We start from the raw sequence: 21,903 nt of genomic DNA on the forward strand, positions 1-21,903 counted from the left end.
GAAATTTAGGAGTTAGATGAAAGGATTTAGTCCTTAACTGAAAACCCTAGGAGTAAGATGGTAGGTAATTGGTCTTCCAGTTCAGAGTTATTCCCACTTTATCAGGCTAATTCTCACAGGGGATATCTAGAAAAAGTCATGAGAAAGACATCTAACATCGCAAAAAGTTAATGAACGTCTGCGCTATGGATTAGCAGTCTCAAGTGTCTGTAGCTTAGGGTTCTCAATCATTTTTCTTCTGATAGACATGCCATAACATACACACTACTTATTCTTTGTTTTTTTTGACAAAGACAGAGAGAGGGACAGACAGACAGGAAGGGAGAGAGATGAGAAGCATCAATTCTTTGTTGCGGCACCTTAGTTGCTCATTGATTGATTTCTCATATGTGCCTTGACGGGGGGGGGGAGCTACAGCCAACCAAGTGACCCCTTTCTCAAGCCAGCAACCTTGGGTTCAAGCTGGTGAGCCTCGCCCAAACCAGATGAGGCCGCATTTAAGCTGGTGACCTTGGGGGTTTGAACCTGGGTCCTCCGTGTCTTAGTCAGATGCTCTATCCATTGCACCACCACCTGGTCAGGCAATTCTTATTTTTATTTCACATTTTCAAGTTTGTATAATTCCCTGTGATGAGCTGCAATGGCATTCTTTGTCAACATTTCAGTGGAAAACTGTTTCTTTTAAAGTTGTTTACTCAGATCATGCCAATTTAGTATCTTAAACTGGAAAGAGTTTGAGGAAAAGAAAAGAGATATATTAGTGTAACTCAGAATTAAATAGCTCAACTTACAAGTTTAAAAACTAAAAGCTAATTACTTAATAATTGTCTTTAAATTCTTTATGCCCTATCTATCTGTGATTGTAAATTTCTAGAGGTCAAAGTGTCAACTTAAATTTCTTATGCTACATCATATCTGGTTAGGAACTTAATAAAGACCTTGATGATAGCATAGTGGAGATCAGAGACATACCTTAATGTTGAGTTGCCACTAATACTTATATAGAACATATATCTAAAATATCTGATGATATCAGATACTATCTTTCTGTTAAAGTAGGTAGGAGGTGAGATTACCGCTGAAGTTTTATAGTTGGTTAAATATAGGAATGGTTAAGCTATGGGGTTTGCCAAAGGTAAAAGTTAATGAGATACAAGATCCAATATGGGGGTGGAGTAGGTGGAAGCTATACTCACCTCTTTCCAGGACCAAACTGGAACTACAGCTAAATTATAGAGCAATCAACCTGAATAACCTACTGAATGCTAGCTGAAGAGAAGTCATATAACCAAAGATTTATAGAAGAGCCACGTGGAGATGGGTATGAAGGGTGGAGATGCAAAAAGGGCTGGCCCCACTCCCTCAAGTGTTGGCCAAAATTCAGGAGGAATATCTCAGCTTCAAAGGCCCTCCCTGAGATGTGTGGGTCACTTCCCCAAGTCAAGCTCCCCAGCCCAGCACAACAGAGCCAGGAAAAGGTGGTTGTATAACATCTGGATGAAAATCAGTGGGTATTTTGTTCACCATGGGGACACAGAAGTCTACTAGAGACACAGGTCTTATTTTAAAGGGCCAATGTACAAAATCTCATTTGCAGTCACTCACCTTGGGCTCCAGATCTGATGAACATCTTTTATCTCTATCTGGATGGAGCAGACTATAGTTGTGTGAGGTGAGACCACAGGTTGCAGCTCTGGTAAGAGAGTTGAGGTAACAACCACCAGGATCCCTTGTGCTGAGTTATTGTAGTGCACATAGATGCCATATTTCTTGGGTGGATTACTCTCTTCCATATGGCATCAGACTGGAGGAATACAATACCCTCACCTTCTGCTCTTTCTGTCACCCACCTTGTGGAGCTGCCACCTTGCTAAGGAATCAGCTGCCTGGCCCAGAGTATAGGGCACTGGTCAGACTTGGTGGGTGTCAGTGACTGAGTTGTGTGGCTTAGGGACAGGGGCATTCCCCCCTCTTCCCCATAAACCTGACTGGCATTTTCCCCTTACAGATCTTCTAGTCCCACTCTCTCGGGTTCTAGTAGCATCATTCTTTTGACTTTTAGTGGTTCCTCCTTGAAGAGATATGGGCAGAATCTGAGACAGACTAAATTGTGTGACATTGAGGTGGCCCCCTGCAATTTCCACGAAGCCTGATTGCACCTTTTTTTTCTCCCAACTCCCAGTGGCCTTGCCCTGCTGAGATCAGGCTTCTGGAAAATCTTGTAATAACTGAGTTGTGTGGCTGTAGGATGGGGGAAATATTTCCCTTGCATCTATGACAGGTGTAAAGCCTTTCTTTCACATGGGCAAATCTTCACATGGTCTGTTTGTGTTTGATAAACTTTTCTAGTCTTATCCTAATACTCTCTGAGATCTTGCCCCAACACAAAGGTCTACAAGCAAGAGTGGGTGGTAATTAGACCTGATATACCCTGGGACATTTGCTGAATGGCCTCAGACCTAGTGCTGGTACCAACTTTGAAACTCTACAGATCTGGTGAACATCTCTTATCTCTATCTGGTGACTCACTGGGAACCTATCACATGCAACTTGAGTACTGCCAGAGATTTTTTCAGTGATTGAATCTAAAAGGCCGCTGGCATGCAAAGACAGGTGGACGCAGACCTTGGGGTTCCTAGGGACTATGCAGACCTGCCCCCAGGCCCAGTGCTGCTGAAAGCTAGGCTTTGATGCTTGACCAGCAGAGGTAACCATAAACTGTGGGTCACTTTGTAACTTCCAACAGGTAGCTCAGGGCCAGTTCACAGGTAGTTTCTGACATTGGTCTGCAGCAGAGTCCTTCCCAAGAAGCTCAGAATAACACAACTAGTAGATAGCTTCAGACAACATCAGAATAAGATGCAGTTAGTTTCACAGGCAGTATATCCAGGGGGATAGCCCATCAGGCACCAGACTCTGCTAAGGTGAATTTGACACTATGTATTCAGTACCTGCATAGCAGTTCATACACTGGTTGGGGTTGATCTTCACAGTTGGCCAGCCTGAAGATTGATCCCAAGCACAACAGACCAATAGCAATCACAACTCAATTACAGCAGAAGGGCCTACATAACACACAAGAAACATTCCTGGAACACCACTGGGTCCCACAAGACACCTACTACATAAGTGCACCCTACCAAAACTCAGAGCCATAACCATATCAGATACACCTAATACATAGAAATGAACAGGAAGAGGCAGCCAAAGTAGAGAGACAAAAAACATGCTCTAAATAAAAGAACAGGAAAAAAATCTTCAGAAAAGAGCTAAATGAATTGGAGGTAAACAATTTCAAAATATAAAATTTAAAACCATGATTAAAAGAATGCTCAGCCTGACCAGGTGGTGGCACAATGGATAGAATGTCAACCTGGTATGCTGAGGACTCAGGTTTGAAACCTCAAGTTCACCATCTCGAGTGCGGCTTCATAACTTGAGCATGGGGTTGCTGGCTTGAGCATGGGGTTGTAGACATGACCCATGGTTGCTGGTTTAATCTGAAATGTCACTGGCTTGAAGCCTAAGGTTGCTGGCTTGAGCAAGTGGTCACTGGCTCAGATGGAATCCCTCAGTCAAGGCACATATGAGAAAGCAATCAATGAACAACTAAGGTGCTGCAACAAAGAATTGATGCTTCTCATCTCTCTCTCTTCCTGTCTGTCTGTCCCTATCTGACCCTCTCTCTGTCTCTGTCACACACACACAAAAAAAAGATGCTCAACATCACCAATATCAGAGAAATGCAAATTAAAACCAAAATGAGATATAACCTCACACCTGTCAGAATGGTTATCATCAATAAATCAATAAACAACAAATTTCAGCAAGGATGTGGAGAGAAGAGAACCCTCATGCATTATTGGTGGGAATGCAGATTGATACAGCCACTGTGGAAAGCAGTATGGAGTTACTACAAAAAATTAAAAATGAAACTGCCTTATGACCCATCAAATGAGTGAATTAAAAAGTTATGATACATTTACACAGTGGAATACTATTTGGCCATGAAAAAGAACATCTTACCTTTTGTAACTGTAGATGAACCTGGAGAGTATTACGCTAAGCAAATTAAGATAGTCAGAGTAAGACAAATACCATATGAATTTCACTTATATGTGGAATCTAACGAACAAAATAAACTAACAAGTAAAACAGAAACAGACTCATAGATTTGAAGAACAGACTGACAAGTGTCAGATGGGAGGGCATGGAGGGCTAGATAAAAAAGATGAAGGAATTAAGAAAAAAAACCCTCACAGACAAACAACAGTGTGGTGATTATCAGTTGAAATCCAATAAATTCAATTAAAAAAGCTAATAAGGTAGGGTTTCCTGTTATTCACAATATTTATTAAAAACATTTTTTCTGTACAAAGTAATACCATGCTTATTAAAAATTTACTACTGTAGTAACCAGTACTATGTTTTAAAATCCATGATTTCAAAAATTTTTAGATATTTATAATGCAAAAATGCCATATGGATCCTTTTTGATAATAATTAGGGAAGTGTTAAAAGATAAAAAATTAGCACAGAACTTGGTATGTGAATGATTTCACACCGCTCTGCCCCACATCAAATTGCTTATAGTGAATAGTAATTGATGCCATTTGTTAGTATCGGGGAACATTCTAAGAGTATTATAAACCAAGCTTTTGTTTCTATGCTGAGAATATTTTAGCAAATATAATTCATTACATTATATGACATTCTTTTCATGAGGAACTGAAAGAATTGTACTGTCCTGAACAATTGCTTAGTTTTTATCTTATGAGTGCTTTGAAAAATGTACCTGACCAAAGTTTGTTTTCCCCCCTTTTTGTTGAATTTATTGGGTGACAATGGTTAAGAAAACTATACAGGTTTCAGGTGCACAGCTCTACAATATAGCTCTGTACACAGTGTTGTGTGTTCACCACCCCAGTTCAAGTTCCCAACCATCACCATTTATCTCCCCCTCCCCTCCTCCCAAATTTGCTTGTTCATTTTTTTTGTTCAATTTCATTTTTAAATGGCTCCTAGAAAGCTATAAATTTTGTCACCTGACTTAAGAAAATATCTCTATGAGAATTATGAAGCATTGTTTTAATAATATGTCCATCAGAGGTTTTCAATTGTTTTGATTATTTTGCATACTAAACTTAGTTTAATACCATATTTAAAATCTCCTATAACCCACTTTAATCCAGTGTGGAACTAGGTGGAATATAAATAAAAGCATTTTCAATAAAAACAGTGAGTTTCCCACCATTTGTCTTGGTGTTGTAAAAATAAAATGGAAACAATTGTCTAGTAATTACATTACTACCTTGTTATAATTATAACTTCTCTATGAGAGCTATTTATAGTTATTATTGTAGGGAGTACACACATAATCAGTCCAAGGACCTGGTTGATGCTATTAGACCCTTTATAGATATGTTTATGTAACAGTGGACAGGGCAGAATATGTTATTTGCAATTTTATTAAGGAGTATTTTTTGTATTGTTTTTAAAATTCAATGAAGATGTATGATTCATGCACATGTATGCAAAATTTTAGTTTTACCCTGGATATTTTTACAGTGTGATTGTAGAAAGTATAGAAAAGATCAATGGTCTCACCAATGCCTGCTAACTGGAAAAAATATCTGAAGGACTTGTGTGGATAGGACAAGGAGGCATAATTCTAGGAGCTAAAGAAATAAGCTAGAGCCAAATAAAGAATAAATAAAATTTATTAACTTATATTTTAAATCTTAAGCACTGACCTAGGGATTTAACAATGTCATAAGGTACTATTGTTTTTTCTTTGTTGTATCTGTCATGCTTTTTTTTTTTTTAAGCAAGAGAGATTTTGTGAGAGAGAGAGAGAGACAGACAGACAGAGAGACAGGAAGGGAGTGAGATGAGAAGCATCAATTCTTCATTGTGGCACTTTAGTTGTTCATCGATTGCATTCTCATATGTGCCTTGACCAGGGGGCTCAAGCCAGTGACCTTGGGCTCAAGTCAGCAACCATAGGGTCATGTCTAAGATTTCATGCTTAAGCCGGTGACCCTGCACTCAAGCTAGTGAGCCACATGCAAGTTGGCAAATTCGTGGTTTTTAACCTGGGTCCTCTGTGTCCCAGACTGATGATCTAACCACTGTGCCACAGCCTGATCAGGCAATTTGTCATGCTTTTGTTTAGCTATTGTAACATACAGACATCAGTGACCCCAAATAATATGTGTCTTCAAAATGAATATCCCTTTATTTGCATTTATCACTTTCTGTGCTATGATAGTACTTTACTGCAGGTAGACAGGTGATCTAGATAAATTAACCAAAGCATAATTATTATATAAAGTGTTATATGAAAATCAGGCTTTACTTAAACAGTAATTATTCTTTACAACGTCTGGCCTGTCTTTCTTGTGTGTCATATTCCATGTTCTTTTTAAGGCTATGGCAGACCAGAAGTGCTTTAACAGAGATTGAAACCCATATTGTGGTACTGACAAATGGTCAGTGCAATTTGGTTTAGTCAACTTCAATTCCTTCTGGGAACATTTCTTAAGCATGTGCTCATAGAATACAGAAGAACTAAGAAAGGCTCAGACCCTATCCTCAAGGACCTCAAAATGCATACTTTAACATGATATTCAGGATGAATAGACTTAACTAAAGAGAAGGGGACTTTTTAAACTTGCCCTTAAATACACATAGGCTTTTATGATTCAAGAAAAATAGACACCATGAAGGAACGTTATTCAGAAATCCAGAAGTAAATACAAAACAATTATTAAAGACTTAAGTGGCAAGTATTATATTTTACTTTTTAGACAATATGCATGTATGACTTTGATGGAAATAAAATTAACTTTAAAAATGTCCTTTCAGTCACACACACACAGGTATGCACACGAAAAGCCTGCAACACGTCCCAGCATAATGCACTGATCAAGACAGGCCATCCTGGGGAAGAATGAGCTAAGGGGAGGGGTCCCGTGTGAACAGGCCAGCTTGGTAACTTGTTTTACATTAAGTATATACATCAAGTATATATCCAAAAAACCCAAAAGACTGTAAGTTTCTCCACATAGGAGACAGCAGGAGCAAAACAAAGAACTTGGGAGCTCAGGGGAGAGAGGGAGAATGCCCAGCGAACGGAGGCCAACTTGGGTTTCAGTAGTCTCAACTATTGACTGTATCACTTCTAGAAAGACTCTGTACTGTAATGAAGAATGATTTAGAGACAGGGTAGACAAGAGAGAAACCTGTTGTCAAGTTATATAGGACAAGTTTTAGTGAGAATTGCTAAAACAAGATCAGTCACAAGGGGATTAGTGATAGATCACATTAGATTTGCTATGAAAGTGAGACCAGAACATGAAAAGGCCATTACAGCTTCCCAACACAATTAGCATCAACTTGTCAGCTCTTGTTTAAGTCAACCATCAGTAAATTATGGCCCAATGGCCAAATTTGGCTTACCACCTGTTTTTGTACAGTGCTTGAACTAAGAATGACTTTTATATTTTTAAATTGTTGAAAACAAGTCAAAAGAAGAAAACTATTTCATGGCAAGTGAAAACTTCATGAAATTCAAATTTCAGTGTATAAAAGTAAGGTTTTATGGGAACACTAACATCCTTATTTATTTATTGTCTATTTCTGCTTTTGTGCTGCAAATTCCCAGACTAGAGTAGCTGCAACAGAGGTTGTATGGTCCAGAAAGCCTTAGTTACTATTTGGACCCTCACAGAAAAGTTTTCTGACCTCTGGGCTAAGCAGTGATAATAATGCTTTGGCACCACCAGCTTTATAGATATTGGGTGCACGTTCATTCAAAGCAGCTCAGCTTGACTGAAGCTGGTGAAACACACAAACTAAGAATGTCAGCACTGCTTACCAGCACGGAGAATGAGCAAAAAGTTTGAGATCCCCTATCAATCAGTCCTTGGAGGTGGTGTTGTAGGAGCTTTTCTCTAAAGCACTGAATCTACTTTTTCCCCAGTGCTTACCGTGAAATTTATTTGTGTTGGTACATTTCTTCTCTTAGCTTTTTTGTTGTTGCTTATTTATTTATTTATTTATTTATTTATTTATTTTTAGTGCTTCATAAAAATGTGACAATGATAATGCACGTCTGAACATATTACTTGTCTTTTGGCAATTTTGAGTTTATAAAAATGTACTCATATTTTAACTGCTTTATTCACTTGCTATATTCACTGTCTAATTACATATTGCTCCAAATGGAAAAGAAAAAAAATAGAAGGAAAGAAATTTGATGCCACTGATGCTGTTAGAATTCAACCAGTCTGTCTGGAGATAATTTTATGGGAAGAGGTTGAGATAAGTTTCAACACACTGCAATGATTAAACAAGGGCTTATGTGCAGAAGGGGGTTAATTAAATGTTTCTGTTGATATATAAAATGGTTTATTCCTTCGTTTCACTAATTTTCTTTATCACACTTGTACCACATCTAATTTAGAACTATTTAGTATTGAATCACTTTCTGAGGCAGCAACAGAGAAAAGTAATTAAGAAACAGGGTGAATCAGTTTGAAAAGAAATGCTAGACAGACTGGGAAGGGAAGAGGTAGTGTTTCAAATGACAAACATCTCAGTAATATATTAATTGCTATTATTATTGACAATTAAAGTAATGATGATAATAATAGTCCTTGCTATTTTTACAATGATTTTCTACTTGGGAGCTCAAAGAAATAAAATACTTTATAATTTTTTAAAATTCTACATGGTTCATCATATTAGGAGGGACCTGGGAGTATTATCCCTGTTTTCCATATGGAAAAAATAAGAAAGAACTGAATATGCTGGTACAATATCGTACAATAAATAAGTTGGCAGAAGGACTCAGCAACATACTTTCTTAATTGTTTATTCGAAGTGTTTATGGTTGTTTCTCTTTTCTTTGTCCCATGCTATCCCTCTTATCTCATTCAAAGCCACCAAAGACAATTATTGAAATAGCTGTAAAAGATGGGGATCAGGAAAGGAGGACACACTGGTACTTGGTTTATTTTGTTTGTTTATTTGAAATTTAAGCTCTCTTTCTCTCCCCCTTTCTCTTTTGTTTAATTCAAATGCCATGATATCTCTTGTTAGAAAATACCCACTATAACACAAAAAGTACATTAAAATTAAAGTTACTCTTTAATTCCACTTATTATTATTTATAATTTTGTCTTTCTATGTACAAAGTGGGGAAAAAGTAGTTTTACAGTTGTTTGTATGGAAAATAATACAATAATAAATAAATTATAAGAATAAACTGTTTCACATATGCAAATCTGTAAATCTACTTTTATCTCACTATATTTTGCTATGCACATACATATACAGTTTTATTATTTATAGAAACTTAGACACAGAATTTATATTCTTCTGCAACATTTTTTCACTAAAATATAACATTGAGCATTTGCACATCAATATATGTAGCTCTACCTCATCAGTTTAATGGCTGCATTACTTTACTTTTCTGTCTTGATTGGAAGTTATAGAATAGAACTTCTGTCTTATATTTCACAATTCTAACATAGTGATCATATACTTTTGATAAGCATATTATGTTTCCTGTAATTATAACTTCATATCCTTTATCTGACATGCTTTAATATTAGTTGGGAAGCCCTTCCCTCCCCATGCCTACCCCCGACCTCAGTATTGCTTACGTCTGCTATATGCATCTCCTTTCTTCTGCAACAGGAGAATAGCAAGCATTCAGAGTTGAAGGAACAGGAGTCAGTTTTTAGGCTTCTTAGGCACATTTGCACATAAAAAATAACCTCCGGTGGAGAAGTCTTTTTATTTTGCAGTAATTGCCATTCTAGGAACAGGTGTTCGGAGTCCCACTCAGGGGAAAACTAGTGATGGAAAAGATTGGGGAGACGAAGATGTAGTTTCCTTGACTACAGTCTCATGGGAAAGTCACAAAAACAAAGGAAGAGACCAAATAGAGTCCCCAGAGCCTTCCACCACATCCAGTGCCTTCAGCAGAGGCAGTCATGTAGCAATGATGACATTATTGACTTCTACAACAACATTCTTACAGAATAGAACATGGAGGCAGACATAGGATGTAATAATGGTGTGGCAGGGATCAAAAGGATAATATTATTTCTTGAGCATATATCACTAGGAAACAGTTCCTCTGATTTCTGCAAGCAAAAAATATTTATTGCAAAATGCTTTGGAGTATGCAAGAACTTTTCACATTGATGATCTCACTTTAGGTCCCATAGTCAACCATGTGCTTTAGAAAGAATGGGTATCCTGTCTCTTATTGACAGATGGAAAAACTTAGCTCAGAGTCTAAATAATTTGTCTAAGCTGGTAAGGAAAGTGCTGGACTTCGAATTTTCTTTATGCTGATTCAACCTCCAGTGTCCCTCCAAATTAACATCACACCCTGCCCCTAATCCTCGCGTATCAGACAGTGCTCTGGAGGAAGAAATAAATAGCTTTGATTTTGCTAGCATTATGAATACTTCAAGAAATTTTAAAAAGCATCATATTTAAAATCTTTTGCCAAAATACACCATTTTGCTTGCTCTAGTTTTTAAGTTTGCTTAGCACATATTATATAACACAAGGAAACAGCAACTTTACTCATCAAACGCAAAGCAGGTTGACAAACATTTTTCAGTAACGTCTTAGGTGGCAGAACAAATGGGAGAGATTGAGGGAGTCTCAGGAAGGGGGTATTCCCTGCAGCATGACTAAAGTTTAGAGATAAATATTAGCTCACACATTCAGCTTTTTTAGAACAAGCTCCTGGTTATCTTGTATGTCTAACCTCAAAACTTGTTTGGAAATACATCAGAAAGATAAAAAAGATTAAACTAGAAATCCTATCGGAAACCTGGTGTGGTTCAAGCTGTAACACATTTCATAGGCTGTATCAGATTCTAGAGTGGTAGTAACAGGTTTTAAACATTTCCATAGCTCCTACAGTGCCTAACTCAGTGTCTTGCACATAGAAAGCTCAATAAACCATGGCTAATTGCTTTAATCTTATGTATAACAATCCTATGAGATAGGTACTATCATTATCATCTTCGTTTTGACACGAGGAAGTCAAATTACTTGCCAAAAATCAGGAAACCAGAGCTAGACTGGCTTCAGCCACTGGGGACCAGGATGTGTTCTAAACAAAACAGTACTCTACCATCTACTTGAGTGTCCTGAATTCTACAGAAATATCTGTTTTACCTAAGGAGAGGGCAGGGTGAGCTCTGTGATGTAATTCACCTATTTCCCTTCCTTCTTAGGGCTTCTGTGGTGAGGGCCACAAAGAGAGCTTGTGTGAAGCCATGGGTCATTGGCCTCATCACCTTCATGTCTCTGATTGTTCTAGCTGTGTGCATCGGGCTCATTGTTCACTACGTGAGATACAGTAAGTATGAGCTGCCCTGGCATCATGTGATTTACCTTAATACTTCCACCTGTACATTCCTGTTTTGGTTAGCCTCAGGCTTATTCATTCATTACTACAACTTATTTGCATAACTGGTACAAAGAACTCTACGTGCCTTGCTTCATGTGTAATCCTCACAAGCCAAGGAGCTTCTTTCTTTTGTCTTTGATAAAGCAATGCTCCTGCTGGGAATAGCATGCTAGTTTTTACATTCATTAATAAACAATAATCAAGTGTTAAAGAGGGGATGACCATAGGAGAGCTAGAGTTCTGTGTCTTGAGTTGTTTGAGGTCATAGGGAAATCACCTTGACTTAAAATGATTCTAACTCATTGAAATCCTGATAGCCCAATAAATTAATTACACAATCAGGGATCACAGAGAATCAATAGGTTCTATAGTGTGCTAGGAAGTTGGAAAAATGCTCATAATGATATATTATTGAATAAGTACCTATGTCTAAAATCTCATCATGGGATATATTACCTGTGATTAAAGAGGTTGGGACATGCTAAGAGATTAATTGTAAAGAGGTTCACTCTGTGGTAATTGGGAATCTCACTACTAGATGAAACATGAACACTGCTATGTCATTAGAAAGGTCCCCAAGCTACTGCAGAACTGTCTTTTTTTTTGAGGGTTTGACAACCCTTCTGAAGTTTCCTTCTACTTTGCCTCAGGTTTTAATTTGTTGACTCCACTATGACTTACAGGTTCAGTATCTCCCTTACTGACTCAGGGGTCCCCAAACTACGGCTTGCAGGCTGCATGCGGCCCCCTAAAGCCATTTATCCGGCCTCCGCAGCACTTCTGGAAGGGGCACCTCTTTCATTGGTGGTCAGTGAGAGGAGCACATCCTGTAGTACTATATGTGGTGGCACCGCAAAACGCGGCATGGCTCACATACAGTACTACTTCCGGTGACGCAGGACGCACGTGTCATGGCTCCGGAATCATGTCATATAACTTGTTACGGCTAGCAGTGACAAATATGGAACCAGACATTGACCATCTCATTAGCCAAAAGCAGGCCCATAGTTCCCATTGAAATACTGGTCAGTTTGTTGATTTAAATTTACTTGTTCTTTATTTTAAATATTGTATTCTCGTTTTGTTTTGTTTTACTTTAAAATAAGATATGTGCAGTGTGCATAGGGATTTGGTCATAGGTTTTTTTATAGTCTGGCCCTCCAACAGTCTGAGGGACATTGAACTGGCCTCCTGTGTAAAAAGTTTGGGGACCCCTGGACTAGATAATGCTTTGATGTTCAAGACTCTGTCACAAAGGAAGCTAATCACTTGATTCTAATTTAATTGGGAATTTGTAGAAGCTGTATTCCTGTAAAGAGAAATGGTAATCTGTAAATTGGTGATCTTCTGCTAGCAGACACAGTCCAGTCTTAATTTTTCAAGCAAGGTAGATCATTTATGAGCAGTTTAAAGGAAATATATTTTATGTAAAGCTTTTTTTTTTTGGCAGAATTTGCCAACATTCAGGTATTTGAATTTGGAGTATCTGCAGTTTGATAACATTTCTGGAGCATGTTTTTAATTAAAAAATAATACCTAAAATTACTTTACAATTCTGGCCCAACCTGTGGTGACACAGTGGACAAAGCATTGACCTGAAATGCTGAGCTCACCGGTTTGAAACCCTGAACTTGTCTTGTCAAGGCACATATGGGAGTTGAGGTTTCCTACTCCACTCCCACTTCTCTCTCTCTCTCTTTCCCCCTCCCATCTCTAGAATGAATAAATAAAATATTTTTAAAATTATAATCTTATAATTCTGTTATGAATATATTGAGTTCTATGATACTGTAAACTTCACTCTTCTTCTCCATGAATGCCTAGGACTATGTTTTTTTTTTTAAATAAATTTTTATTAATGTTAATGGGATGACATTAATAAATCAGGGTACATATATTCAAAGAAAACATGTCTAGGTTATCTTGTCATTAAATTATGTTGCATACCCCTCACCCAGAGTCAGATGGTCCTCCGTCACACTCTATCTAGTTTTCTCTGTGCCCCTCCCCCTCCCCCTAACTCTCTCCCTTCTTTCCTCCTGCGTCCTCCCTCCCCCCACCCCTGATAACCACCACACTTTTGTCCATGTCTCTTAGTCTCGTTTTTATGTTCCACTAATGTATGGAATCATGTAGTTCTTGTTTTTTTCTGATTTATTTCACTCCGTATAATGTTATCAAGATCCCACCATTTTGCTGTAAATGATCTGATGTCATCATTTCTTATGGCTGAGTAGTATTCCATAGTGTATATGTGCCACATCTTCTTTATCCAGTCTTTTATTGAAGGGCTTTTTGGTTGTTTCCATGTCTTGGCCACTGTGAACAGTGCTGCAATGAACATGGGGCTACATGTGTCTTTATGTATCAATGTTTCTGAGGTTTTGGGGTATATATCCAGCAGAAGGATTGCTGGGTCATAAGGTAGTTCTATTTTCAGTTTTTTGAGGAACCACCATACTTTCCTCCATAATGGTTGTACTTTACAGTCCCACCGACAGTGGATGAGAGTTAGGACTATGTTTTATTCACATTTGTATTTCCAGAATTTGAGAGTATCCTGGCACAGATTAGAAACTTAATTAATGTTGAATGATAAGCACCAAGTGAGTCATATCTCTGTTATTTTCTAGGGGCATGACTTGTTTGACTTCATAAGGAATTCTAGTAATGCTAGGGGGTCTCAATATCTGAGCAAAAAAAAAAATGTTTCTTCTCTTTTACCACTTCCCAAGCCAAGTGTTTACAAGGCTTAAAATCTTATTCAGATGCATACAATGAAAACCTGGGAAGACTTTTTCAGGAACCTGTTCCTGGATCCTATTGTTTGGATGAGCCGCTGAGTAATATGAAACACAGTTTCTACTGCCCACACAGACACCTGAGTAAACAATTGTTGTGATACATGTTACTGTCATAATGGTGACCTGCCCTCTGTTTGGGGATGTAAACTAAAAACAGTGGATATAGCACGTGTGCATTTAAGAGATGGTATACCTAGATAACCAAACTAAACCAAACAAATCTACTACAGAGACAGGAAGACAAACATGGAAGTGATCAGACCTGAAGAAACATTGTTTTGGCATAAAGCCCAGAACAGTGTTGAATTGTGTGTGCAGTTTGTGTTTGGGGGCCTTTGAAGGTATATCTCTGTTCCCTCTGTGACTTGAATGACAGTAGGTGGATCTATTATAAGTCACATTATTGTAGGTTATAGAACCACAAACCTGTTAGAAAACTTAAGTTCATCCTTATTTTTTCTTAGAAATTAACAATTTTCTATTGTTAATATTCCCAATGATATTCTTCAATAACTATACAAGCCATATAGTTCTGACCACTGGGAATAATTTTGACCCTTAGTGATCTGCTTGAATCATTTGAGCAAAGTAAAATATTGACTATAGATAAGTTGTTCATTTGACTGAAGTATGTGAAATTGCCTATATTTGACCATTTTGCACCTACAGTGTGTCCGTAAAGTCATGGTGCACTTTTGACCGGTCACAGGAAAGCAACAAAAGATGATAGAAATGTGAAATCTGAACCAAATAAAAGGAAAACTCTCCCAGTTTCTGTAGGATGATGTGGCAGCATGTGAGCATGCGCAGATGATGACGTAACACCATGTATATAGCGGAACAGCCCACAGCCATGCCAGTCGAGATGTGGACGGTACAGAGGAAAGTTCAATGTGTTCTGTGGCTCGCTAAATTCGAATCCGTGACCAAAGTGCAATGTGAATATCAGCACGTTTATAACGAAGTGCCACCACATAAGAATAACATTATTCGGTGGGATAAGCAGTTGAAGGAAACCGGCAGTTTGGTGGAGGAACCCCATTCTGGTAGGCCATCAGTCAGTGATGAGTCTGTAGAGCAGGGGTCCCCAAACTTTTTACACAGGGGGCCAGTTCAATGTCCCTCAGACCGTTGGTGGGCCGGACCATAAAAAAAACTATGAACAAATCCCTATGCACACTGCACATATCTTATTTTAAAGTAAAAAAACAAAATGGGAACAAATACAATATTTAAAATAAAGAACAAGTAAATTTAAATCAACCAACTAACCAGTATTTCAATAGGAGCTATGGGCCTGCTTTTGGCTAATGAGGTGGTCAATGTGCTCCTCTCACTGACCACCAATGAAAGAGGTGCCCCTTCCTGAAGTGCAGCAGGGGGTCGGATAAATGGCCTCAGGGGGCCGCATGCAGCCTGTGGGCCGTAGTTTGGGGACCCCTGCTGTAGAGGCTATATGGAATAGCTACCTAAGGAGCCCTAAAAAATCTGTGCATAAGCCCACATCGAACTGCACTGAATAGGTATGAAACTGGGAGAGTTTTCCTTTTATTTGGTGCAGATTTCACATTTCTATCATCTTTTGTTGCTTTCCTGTGACTGGTCAAAAGTACACCATGACTTTACAGACACACTGTATATGACTAGCTATTTCAAATGATTCAATCTGATGATTAAAACCAAAACCCAGACAGATCTAAAGATATATTAGAGTCTGCTCTCTTCCTCTTTAGAACCTTACTATTCTACATGTAGTGCTTAGATTCCTACAAGTGTCAGTATCATGCTAAGAGGACAAGCTTCTTAGAAATGCAGTCCTGAGCTCAGCTGTAGACCTAATGTAAACTATTGGTCAATATTTCAACAAATTGCCCTGGCCCGTTGGCTCAGTGGTAGAGCATCGGCCTGGCATGCAGAAGTCCCGGTTTCGATTCCCGGCCAGGACACACAGGAGAAGCGTCCATCTGCTTCTCCACCCCTCCCCCTCTCCTTCCTCTCTGTCTCTCTCTTCCCCTCTCACAGCGAGGCTCTATTGGAGCAAAGATGGCCCGGGCGCTGGGGATGGCTCCTTGGCCTCTGCCCCAGGCTCTAGAGTGGCTCTGGTCGCGACAGAGCGACACCCCAGAGGGGCAGAGCATAGCCCTCTGGTGGGCATGCCGGGTGGATCCCGGTCAGGCGCATGCGGGAGTCTATCTGACTGTCTATCCACATTTCCAGCTTCAGAAAAATACAAAAATACAAAAAAAAATATTTCAACAAATTAAGAACCTTACTTAAAATTGTCTATATTGCCAGGGACCTGCCTGCCATTTCAGCTTACACTGGCCACTCAGGGAAAGAAGAGAAGGAAGGACGGAGGAGGGTAAACCTTCCCACTTTCTCGCTTAGGTGGCTAATGCTCAGTAGACCCTGACCTTTCAGTGTCCCCAGCCTGCCATCTATCTCCTTGATGTGGCACTTCAGACCTTGTCAAACTCTGACTGGTGGCTTCTCTCTATGGAGAGCCAGGATGTTCTTTTGAAATTTATCAGCAGCTTTTATGCATAACTTGTATGTTACAAGAGATTTCTCTTATAGCTTCTGTGAGTGGGTTCGGTGTTTTTCCTACCCCAAGAAGCAGTAGGTAAGGAAAACTTGTGCTTTGGGAGTTGGACCTTGGCTTGAAGCCCAGTTTTGTCTTTTCTGGCTATGCTGTGTTGGGGTTAGGCAATTTATTTACATTTCTGAGGCTGTATCCCTTATCTGATAAATGAGGGTTATTATAAACTAAATGTGATTATGTCTGGGACACAGGTGTCCAATGTTAAGTTTTCTTTTCCTCCGGGGTTTAAGTGAAAAGGGGAAGAATGAGAAGCAACAGAGAAGAGATTGAGTGAGGCCTGCTCCATTTTTCTTTAACAATCATGTACAACAGCCTTGATCACCATTGTATTCCTAATACTCAGCACAGAGTCTCTCACAGAAAAGGTAGTCGGCATTAATATTTGTTTAATGAATATTCTGAGGTCTGTGTACTTGCTTCATATATAGAAGGATTTAGCAGGCCCCAAACATGAGCTGCTTAAACTAGATGCCGGAGTGGAAGCAATGGCTAAGGAAGCAGACGAACCAATCCCTGTTGCTATCGGGGGAGTGACAAGGGAGCTAGGTAAAACTAAGTAGTGTCCCTGGAAGGTTATGCCAAGTGGCCACTCTAGCTTCTTCAACTTCTAGATACTGAACTAGCATTTTAAGCGCTATCCTCATCTTATTCTTTTGTTAAAATAAATATTCTTTCCTAGAGTCCTTTTGACCAGAATTGATGTGCAGTTTACTGAGTTGGAAGAAACCTCTTTTTGGAATATAAAATGCATTTACTCTTGGGAAGCTTCTGAATCCATCCCTGAGTGTATGAGCAGATGGCATGACTTGTTGCCTCCTGTGGCCTATTAAGGCATGGATAACACATGACTAATTAGACCACAGGAACACCAAATAATTCTTATGGCTTTTACACTTTAAATCTCATGATGATGAGTGCTGTTTTTTCTTCTGAGATAATCATGAAGCTCAGGGCAGGATGATGGAGATGATGACATGGATAGATATGTTCTTTCTATTTTTAGTCTTTCCAGAAATCACCACACAGAAAAATGATGATGCTTTACACACATCTAATAAAAAGTATGATGGGTTTTTATCTCTTTCCTGGTAGATCAAAGGAGGACCTACAATTACTATAGTACATTGTCATTTACAAGTGATAAACTCTATGATGATTTTGGAAGAGAGGCTTCTAAAAATTTCACAGAAATGAGCCAGAGAATTGAATCAATGGTAAGCACTTCTTTTTCTCTCTATTTTTAGGGCCATCACTTTCTTACCATAGTTTTCAGTACCTTAGCTTCTAAAACATCTATTCAACTGATCTTGCATATCTTTGTAAAATGAGAAGAGTTCCCTACCTAAGAGATATAAAAGAAAAATAACAATGCATGACTTTGTAGAGTATGACATACAGAGCTGAACCAAGTGACCTTAGCTGTTCCTTTATGTTTCACCTACTCACCTTTCCTTAGCTGGGGGTACACTCTACTCAGCAGAATCCAGAATTTCTGGGAACATGAGAGTTGATGAATACTAGCCTCCTTGAAGAAAAGACCACAAGACAAACTATTCAGACAGGTGCTTGAATTGTATTTTAGTATTTAACAATATCTAATCTTGGACCAGTTTTTGGTACATAAGTCTATGGGCAATCCATGAATACTCATTCTTATCCTTAAGGCATCAATATTATCCTGATGGATGAATCAAATATTTTAAAAAGTAGAAAAATAAGCAGTATTGACCAAAAGAGCAAGGGCCTGGGTTATGACTTATCATTGTCAAATTATTTAGAGACTAATTTAGGCTTTTCTAGATATTTTGTGAAGTAATTAGTGGTAGGACAAGATGCAAAGCACCCTAAACTAGGAGCTGATACACCCACTTGCGGTATCGTGTACTAGCTAGTGATGTGTTATTAGGTACATCACTTATCAGTCTGAACAAATGTCTTTATGTGAAGACTAGAGAATTAAGATGAGATCATTTCCAAATTATCTTACAATTCCAACACCTTAAGTAAACACAGAATGTTGGTGACCTGCCTGAACTGCCTGGTAGACTAGAAGCCTAAGGATTTGGACATCTTGTTGAGGAAGAGGTCAAATTGTGATTGTATTTGTATTTGTAAGCACCAAATCAGGGTAGTACCCAAATAAACTCTTCTTTAAGGCCATATATATATATATAAGATTTTCACCAGGTTTGGAAACCATGTGACATTTATGCACTTATTTCTGTAATCCAACAACTAGTTGGGAGAATTATTTCATTTCCCCTATCTTTGATTGTGTCTCAGAATGTGAACATTTATTATTATGTTTCAAAAAATAGTCTGTTTATTCTCTTTTATCTCTTTCTGAGTGTAGAGAGCTGGTTCCCCAGCTCCTATAATTCCCAAGGCAGAGTTTAGTGGAAATCCTTGAGTTAGAACACCAAAAAAAAAAAAAATCCTCAAGTTTAACAAGTACATAGTAAAATATTGGTCAATGTGTTTTATTTTTAATTAAAAAAATTTAAGCTTCAAATTAGCTTTACAGAATTTCAGAAAATTGTTTTTGCTGACATAATTTGAATATTTTGGAACAGGTGAAAAAGGCATTTCATAAATCTCCATTAAAGGGAGAAATTGTCAAGGCTCACATTATCAGATTCAGGTATGTGGATCTAAAATTACTACTTCTGAATATAATTTAATGCTAAAATTATAAATGTGACCAGTTATAAATACTGTTGGAAGTGTTATAATATAATATAATTAAATTTAACAAATATTCATTTTGCGCCCGGTCTGTGAAAAATCATAGGTTATAATTAATGTGCCTTGCTCAGTCTATAAATGTAAATGAAAACATTTGCAAGATGATTGAGAGTGACAGAGGTGTTGTTGATGGCTATGGTATAGAATTGTTTTTTGGAGGATAGTTGAGCACAAAGAGGGAAGGGACCTAAACCACATCCTGTGTTTTAATAGTATATAGTGTAGTAGATGAGGTTTGTCTTTACCTCTTGGTTCTCCTTATCAATTTTCTTTATTTTCTTTTATTTCACCTTTTCTGCTCCAAATATTTAAGATCTCAGATCTCTTTATCAATCATGAATAAAAGAAGTTCAGAGCATAACATTTTAAGCAAAACATTAAATAATATATTGTATTAAAGAAAATTACTTGTATTTTTCCAAAATAAGATAAGAACTATTTTCAATATTATTTCAATGACAAAAACTCCAGAAAAAAGAGATTGAAGAAGAAAACTTGAAGGATAATATTTAAGGCGATGTAATAAAATTGGAACCTAGAAAAACAGGGAAAGAGCAGAAAAAAGAAAAATTCATGACACATGCTCAAGAGCTCAAGAAGAGAGTGGTCAGTCTTGACAAATACTCCTGAGAGACCAAGTAATATGACTGGAAAGAATCAACTGGATACGAAGAAGTCATTCATGTAGGAAAAAGACTTAGTGGGATGGGAGGGGAGGAAGCAGAGCACAAAGAAGTAAATATGGGGCAGAATGTAATTTGTCTTTTCAAGAAGGTATGTTGTGATAAGGAGGGGAAAGATAAATTGAATAGCTGTGCTAATTAAATAGAGAGGGCTCTATTTATATTTATTTCTATCACCCAGGTAGTATAAGAATAGTTTAAGAGGAAGACGAAGAAATAATTGATTTACAGGATTGCTGAAATGTGATGAGATATGTAACAATAATCTCTCTAAAGCCTTATGTGTTCCTTCAGATTATAAAAGCAATACAAAAGTATATAAAATTCAATAACACAGTACTACATAAAATTGAAAGTAAAGCTTCCACTCCAATAATTCTCCCAGAAAGAACTGATCTTCTTAACAATTTATTTTGCACATCTTTTCTATGACTAATGTATGTTTATTTCATTCTTTAGCTGGCTGTATAGTATTTCACTATAAGTATGTGTTAGGGTTGATTTAGCCAATGCTCTTTTGATGGACACTTGAGTTATTACATATTTTTTGGATTTAAAAACAAGGTTATGATGAACATATGTACATACAAGAGGGCATTTGAAGATTAGATTTCTAAAACAAGAAATACTATATCAGAGATGATGGATAATAAAATTTATAATAAACAAAGCTGACATCTAAATATAAGATTCTAATTTATACTCCTGTTTACAGTTTTATGTAAGGGTCAATGCAGTGTAGAGGGCGAAGTAAGATTCTTTGGAAACTGATTATACATGAAAAGGAGCAGGCAGGGGAAAACAGCTAACAGAGGCTGAGAAAAAGTAGCTTAGGGTGAATCCAAGGAGGTAACTCATTCAAGTAACACTGAGGCTCATTAACACTCTACCTGAAAATATAATCACTAAAGTCAATATAGTTTGGTCAAGCTTTCTAAGATTTTTAGGATTTATGAGTTGTTTTGGAAAGTCTGAAGGTTGCTTTGAAAAAAAATTATTGGATTTAAGCCACTGGGAATTATGCCTGAAAGCTAAAGCCAGAGTCAATTTTATATTAGGTATACATTATATTAGATTAGTTTGAATGGCTAGCAAGAGAAGCGCCTTTTTATATTAATAACCATGTACTTAACCAGATCCTTTGTTGGTAACAGAGACCATGAGCATACTGGCTTACATAAGAGAGGCTGAGTTGGAAGCTTCATATGTGGTACACAATAGAAATATAAAAGAAAACAAATTAGATCTAAAATTACTTATATGAATTTGTTTTTGTGTATGTTTCAAAAGAATGATAAAAATATTGTGATACAATCATAAATATTATTCTGAATAATATCTTTTAAAACCTTTTTTTATTTTCTTTTTGGTCCATAGTAAAGAAGAAAATGGAGTATTGGCTCATATGCTGCTGATTTTTAGATTTCGTTCTACGGAGGATCCTGAAACCATAAATATAATTATTCAACGTGTTCTACATGAACAGCTGCATGATGCTGTAGGGCCCCCTGAATTAGATCCGGAATCAGTTGAAATCAAAAGTAAGTTTACTTTTCTTATTTATTTTAATTCTCTTACATAAAATAGCTCCATTTTAGTTTGATATTGGGCAATGATTTT

General features: G+C 37.6%; 1 protein-coding gene across 1 annotated transcript in view; it reads left to right on the top strand.

Moving 5' to 3' along the window:
* Positions 1 to 21,903, top strand: part of TMPRSS11E (transmembrane serine protease 11E) — a 46,977-nt gene that overhangs the window by 9,385 nt on the left and 15,689 nt on the right. Inside the window, exons 2-5 of the mRNA XM_066279822.1 lie at positions 11,274 to 11,398; positions 17,948 to 18,069; positions 19,429 to 19,496; positions 21,661 to 21,824. Coding sequence (XP_066135919.1) covers positions 11,274 to 11,398; positions 17,948 to 18,069; positions 19,429 to 19,496; positions 21,661 to 21,824 — 479 coding nt within the window. The remainder of the gene's footprint in view (positions 1 to 11,273; positions 11,399 to 17,947; positions 18,070 to 19,428; positions 19,497 to 21,660; positions 21,825 to 21,903) is intronic.

The sequence above is a fragment of the Saccopteryx bilineata genome, chromosome 5 (assembly GCF_036850765.1).
Source record: "Saccopteryx bilineata isolate mSacBil1 chromosome 5, mSacBil1_pri_phased_curated, whole genome shotgun sequence".
NCBI lineage: Eukaryota > Metazoa > Chordata > Mammalia > Chiroptera > Emballonuridae > Saccopteryx > Saccopteryx bilineata.